Raw genomic sequence first — 7,065 nt, forward strand, 5'->3', positions numbered from 1 at the left:
ACGGTACAATGATCAATGACTGTTCATGTAACCAACATGCGCGATCTGATATGTGATGAGATTATGGTGACATTAAGGTAGGGGTAGTAGTTTTCAGGGAAGATCAGGATGTGATGTGTTCAGTTTATCATGTAGATAATGACATGAGTGTGAGGCAAATATAAAAATTCGTGACATTGGATCAGAATTCGTGATTCGTTAGTATCTAGTGACAATGTAGTTATGTTTGTGTTTCAGAATTTTCAATGTGACAAGATAATGTAGTACCTGGCTCATTTTTCTGTGCATTAAATTGTGAAGTGTTCATACACATGGTATCAATGAAGAAAACGAAAGAGAAATGCGAACTTTCGAATGACTTCCTTAGCATCGATGTCTATTGGTTCTTTGCCAAGTTTAAAGTTGAAGATTTGCCCACCGGACCCTTAAACCACTAAAACCTAACAAAACCTCTTTAAATTACCAAGTCTCAGCTTAAAACGTTTGGATTTCTTCAAACAAACAACCGAAACGTCGACAAGTAAATTCAGGTGGACGCAAAGCAACAAGGCAGGAAGTATACTTCTTCGTAGTCTATTGCCAAGTTTAAATGTAAATGAATTGCTGTATTATTCTCTAGCTTATCTTATCTCTTCGTTAATGTAAACCCCAATACCCCGAAAAACGTGACTGCCATCTAAAAATTTCACATGCAACAACGGGACTCTTTCCTTCCAACTTTTAAAACAAAAAATAAACAAATTAATATCATATTACACATAATATAACAAATAATCAAAACTTTTTTTAAACGATAACCTTTAATATTGAACCACTCAGTCACAAAATAACAAACACACAAAAACAAAGACAAACAAACAAAAAAAACAAACAAAACAAAAGCATATAAATATATAATATAAATATAACACAACACAAGAAAATATAGAGTAAAGATCTAGAGGACAAAAGAAAAAAAAAAACAACAACCAAACAACGCTAAGGCAATTCCTCGACTGTCCATTTGAAAAGTTCGTGAAAATACAGCACATACAATACTAAACTCCGTTAGAGAAATCGTTAATTCAACTTCATTGAATTTCAGAACCGTTCGAATTTAAAAAAAAACAGCAGCAAAAGTGCTATAGTCCCTGAACTACAAGAAAATCTTTCCTTCATCCCATAGCAAAAATATAACATAAACAACAATAAAAAAAAATGTTTAAAACAACTCATCTGATAATAATGAAATTCTGCAACATTAAATCTTGCACACACAGAAGGATGATTTAAATTTGAAGGCCGAAGTTCTCTAAAAAAAAAGTAAGGCCAAACAAAAATAGTAACTCTCTTACACACACACACACACACACACACACACACACACACACGTCTAATATCACTTACAGTGAAAAGACGTTAAACTAAAGAACGAACACACACACACGCACACGCACACGCACATGCACACACATTCTTTTTGCTGTTGGATAGACAGAAGGGAGAAAAGATATACAGAGAAAGTACCGAAGCTTTCCCAACATGATGCTTTGGAGAAGACTGATAAAGGACAAAAATGCAAACTTTGTTTCCACTGGCTAATTCCCCACACCCACCTTCCCGCCCCCCGCCCTTCACCCCCACACCCCCCTCCCCCCCCAAAAAAAAGACATACAGAGAAGGTAGCTAACTCTTGGCAGGCTACAGCATAGGCAGGCAGGCAGGCAGGCAGGCACACTCTAGAATATGGACAAATAGATAGATGGAGAGACTGATAAACAATGAAGGAATAAAGAAACACTCTTGCTCACGACGATACGGGTTAATTCAATGTGCACGCTAAAAAGAAATAATTATGTGACATGTCCTAGTGACACAGATATCATTTTGATTTCTTTTCATTCTTTTTTTTCTTCTTAATTCGAAGAGACATGCTTTGGGGAAATAGGGACCTAAGCGGACAATGACCCGCGAACTGTCGTCATTTGTCTAGATCATGATGGCAACAGAAGCGTTACTGATTTGTGCTTCACAACATACACACACACACACACACACACAGAGACACAGACACATACACACACACACATACACACGCACACACGCGCGTACACGCACACACACACACACACACACATACACACATATGCACGCACGCATATACTCAAACAGGGTATATGTACTCACTTTCACACAAACGCACAAACACACACACACATACACACACACACATACACACACACGCGCGTACACACACACACACACACACACACACACACACACACACACAAACACATGCACGCACGCATATACTCAAACAGGGTATATGTACTCACATTCACACAAACGCACACACACACACACATTCACGCACGCGCGCGTACGCACACACATGCACACGCTCATGTAACGCAGACACACGCACGCACGCGCACAGTGAGAGAGAGAGAGAGAGAGAGAGAGAGAGAGAGAGAGAGAGAGAGAGAGAGAGAGAGAGAGAGAGAGAGAGAGAGAGGCAAATAAAAAGAAATTCGTTACTTTGGAATAGAACATTCGGCATATCAGTTAGTGGCGTAACTGAGTTTATTTTTGCAGTTTCAAAACAGAACAAAATGTAACTCCACAGAAGTCAAGACCCTGGCATACATGCGGTATTGTTTTAGAAATTTGTCAACTGATCAACCACGTAATCTATTATCAAAATCGAACGATGATATTTGTCGTATTTGCGAATGACTTCATTAGAATCGGATGCAAATATTGGTTTTGCTGAAAAGATTATCAAAAGATTTGCAGTGCAGTGGCTTAAAAAAACCAAACAAAACAAAAAACCTCGCTTAAATTCAAACTATTAAAAAGCATTTGGATATTTCCTTCACAAAAACAACACGATGAAATTGTCAGTCAAAGTGAAATATTCAGGTGGACAGAATAGAAACAAGACCAGGAAAAGTCTGCACCAATTTATTCATTTGAGCGTTTAAAAGTAATGAAATCTACGCATGGGAAATTATTCCAAAGCTATATAATTTAGTTTCCGTTAAGCTAACCCCCCGCCCCCCGAAAAACAACAACAACAACAAAAAACAAAAACAAACAAACACCCCCCACCCCCCAAAAAAACAAAACAAAACAAAACAAAAACAAAACAAAACAACAACAACAAAAAACAAAACGAAACAAAAACAAAACAAAACAAAAAAGAAGCAAAAACTAAACAACAACAATAACAAAATAAAACAAAAAACAAGAGAAAAACAAAACAAAAGAAAAACAAAAACAAAAACAAAAGCAACAAACAATAAAAAATATTAACCCCCCCCCCCCCCCCACAAAAACAAACAATAAAAAAAAACCCAAAAAACAAACAAAACAAAACAAAACAAACAAACAAACACCCCCCCCACCCCACCCCCACAAAACAACAAAACAAAACAAAAAAACAAAAAACAAAAAGCAAGACAAAACAAGTGAATGAAACGGAGATTCAAATATTTCGTTCTGAAATGTTTTCAGAACCGTTCGAAGACTCTTCTGTGTAAGAACACTGGCATAAGTTTTACTTTCTTTCATGACATCTTCCTCCCACATATTATCCTCATCCACCTCTTACAACAAATGTTCTAAACAACTCGATTTCTTGCATGTATAAATGAAATTTCAGGCCACACAGTGAAAGTCTTGCACCACACAGAAGGATGAACTCTTTATCTACCGTTCTTCTAAAAAAAGAAGGAAAAACAAAAATAAATGGTGCAAGGGCCATACAATAAACATTACAAGATTTTTTCAAGCCAGGACTATGTTGGTAATACATTTTCTCTCCCTTTGTTCAGTTAAATGAACAGAACATTATGCACGAAAGTACGAGATTAATGTCAGCATTATATTGTTAAAAAAAGAGAGAGAGAGTGAAAAAAAAAAAAGCAACTCAAGAATCAATTAATTAATTTCTTCTGAGTAAGCATTATCATTAAATCCATCAATTAATCTATCATGTTTAGCATGTTCTTTTCAAAGTTTGCAAAGAAATACCAAACTACAACTTGAGTGCAGATTATGAACAGGCTGGATTTAAAACAAAGACATCGTAACCGACACCTCAGCAAAGTAAAACAACAAAGAAAGAAGGAGAGTCTTGAGAAACAGAACAGAACAAAACAAAACAAAACAAAACAAAACAAAATACAGAAATAAACAACAACCACCAACCCCTAAACAAAACCAAAAACATGCTCTAGCACTTTCACGTACAAACCAGCGTGCCATATCACACCCATATCAGATCCCAGAAACATTCAATCAGTCAGAAATAATCTAGAAAAAAGAAAAACGAATTACAATGAAACCTTAACTACCACATCCCCCCCACTTATTCCCCCCTTCCACCAAACAAAACAAAACAAAACAAAAAAACACCCCCAAAACAGAGAGACAGACTGAGAAACCCAGCCCCATTGGTGGGCCTTTATATAACACGCCAATACGCATGTCCCGAAGAAGAGCACACGTGACTTTCCACCGCGCATGCGCTCCGTCAGGGGTAGCAGCGGGTATCCCTGTTGGCGGGCCGACGGTTGTACGTGTGGCAGAATTCGGCGTACTCTTCCCAGGAGCAGGACTTGGAGTAACAGCATTCGTTCATGATGCCTCGCTTCGTTCTCCTGTGGCCCAGCACAGACTTCCCATCGGAGGAGGAGGAGGAGGAGGAGGAGATGGAGGCCCGCCGTATAAAGGCTGTGGCTGCCGTCTTGGCCAGGAACGGGGAGGCTGGGGTGGTTGCTGTGTCTGTGGGGGACACACAGAACATGTTTGACAGAGCTTGGGTGGTTAATGTGGGTGAAGGGACATACATAACATATCTGACAGAGGCTGGGTGGTTAATATGTCTGTGGGGACACACACAACATGTTTGAAAGAGTCTGGGTGGTTAATGTGTCTATGGGGACACACACAACATATTTGATAGAGGCTGGGTGGTTAATGTGTCTGTGGGACACACAGAACATATCTGACAGAGGCTGGGTGGTTAATGTGTCTGTGGGGACATACATAACATATCTGACAGAGGCTGGGGATTAATGTGTATATGTGACAGAGGCTGGGTGGTTTCTGTGTATGTGGGGGACACACAGAACACATTTCTGTGTCTGTGGGGACACACACAACATATTTGACGGGGGCTGGGGTGGTTGCTGTGTCTGTGGGGGACACACAGAACATGTTTGACAGAGCTTGGGTGGTTAATATGTCTGTGGGGGACATACATAACATATCTGACAGAGGCTGGGTGGTTAATGTGTCTGTGGGACACACACAACATATTTGACAGAGGCTGGGAGGTTAATGTGTCTGTGGGGACACACACAACATATTTGACAGAGGCTGGGTGGTTAATGTGTCTGTGGGGACACACACAACATATTTGACGGAGGCTGAGAAATTAATGTGTCTGTGGGGACACACACAACATATTTGACAGAGGCTGGGTGGTTAATGTGTCTGTGGGGACACACACTCACACTTGCGCGTTCTAGGGGACACTGAAAATGTTCTTCTTATCTAAATCTTTTTTTTTTTCTTTTTCTCCAATATGTTCGTTTTCACTTTGTACATTTGTTTCCTTTCTATAATTCTTTCTGTATCTTTCTCTCTCTTTCGCTGGTGTCGTATTCTCCTTGACAACCTTACAAGGCAAACAAGTAAAGAGCAGGAAAGGGGAATGTTACAGTGTGTGTGTGTGTGTGTGTGTGTGTGTGTGTGTGTGTGTGTGTGTGTTTGTGTCTGTGTATGTTTGTGTCTGTGTCTGTGTCTGTGTGTATGTGCGTGCGTGTGTGCGTGTGCTTGCGTGCGTGTATGCATGCGTGCGCGCGCGCCCGTGTGTGTGTGTGTGTGTGTGTGTGTGTGTTTGTGTGCGTGCATGTGTGCGTGCGCGTGTGTGTGCATGCACGCGCGCGCGCGCCCGTGTGTGTGTGTGTGTGTGTAAAGGATTTCTGTGTGTGATGTGGGAATTCAAGTTTAACATGTGACAGAATCTAAGAAAACGGTTTACTTACTTACTCCCTTAAATTTCAAAATCGTTTCAAGCGCCTATGTTTGGGAGCCCTATATAAGGGAGAGCACCTCTGTTGACAATACGGACGGACAGCATAGAAAAGACAAATTTATCTGTGGGTCCACTGCCAGTTTAAAGTTCAGATGAATCGACATGCGCCTTGTAAGACGTAAAGTACGAACGAACGAACGAACGAACGAATGTTTTATTCAGATAAGGCCAGAGCCCCTTACTGAAGGGGGATTCATTGATAAATGATAAGGAGAAAATGACATGACACAGTAAGTAGACAATTCAGATCAACCAAAAATTGTTAACACAATATCATCCACATCACCCAAAATAGTCAACACAAATATTCAACAACATTCACGAGATAACTGTACGTAGTCTCTTCAATCCTTCATATATATATATATATATATATATATATATATATATATATATATATATATATATATATATATATATATGTGCAGAGTACATTCCTGTCTTGAAGACATGAGTAAATTGAACCTAAAATTAGACGGATCTCTATAATATTTCGGTTGAATAAGTTTTTGTCAAAGGTCACACAAAGCAGGGCAACATAACAAAAAATGCAATTCATCTTCTTTACCCGAACTGCATAAACGGCATGTATACATGGGTTCATTTAGAATGCTATACCTAAAACTATGAGAAGTAATACTAGAAATACCAAATCTACATTTTGTCAGTGTACATTTTATATAGGCTTATCTGAGACGTAAAGTACGTATCGTTTAAACGGGACGGGAAGTCACTTCCCAGATTATTAATAGACACTAGGAAGATGTGCAACATGTCTTAGTTATTTGTCTAGTTCTGATTAAATAACGTCACTTAAAGAGGACGTTGAGTGATTTTAATACCCTAATTTCCCAATGTATTGATAGACACTAGAAAGATGTGTAACATCTAGTTATTTGGTTGATTTTTTTTTATTATCAAATATCACCATTTAAAGGGGACTTTGGGCGATTTTAATGCCCTAACTTCCCAATGTATTT

General features: G+C 39.1%; 1 protein-coding gene across 1 annotated transcript in view; it reads right to left on the bottom strand.

Moving 5' to 3' along the window:
• Positions 1 to 4,516: 4,516 nt before the first annotated feature.
• The window catches only part of LOC143283530 (insulin-like peptide 7), a 23,940-nt gene continuing 21,391 nt past the window's right edge, over positions 4,517 to 7,065 (bottom strand). Inside the window, exon 3 of the mRNA XM_076589775.1 lies at positions 4,517 to 4,722. Within this exon, the coding sequence (XP_076445890.1) occupies positions 4,517 to 4,722 (206 nt within the window). The remainder of the gene's footprint in view (positions 4,723 to 7,065) is intronic.

The sequence above is a fragment of the Babylonia areolata genome, chromosome 6 (assembly GCF_041734735.1).
Source record: "Babylonia areolata isolate BAREFJ2019XMU chromosome 6, ASM4173473v1, whole genome shotgun sequence".
In the NCBI taxonomy this organism is placed as follows: domain Eukaryota; kingdom Metazoa; phylum Mollusca; class Gastropoda; order Neogastropoda; family Buccinidae; genus Babylonia; species Babylonia areolata.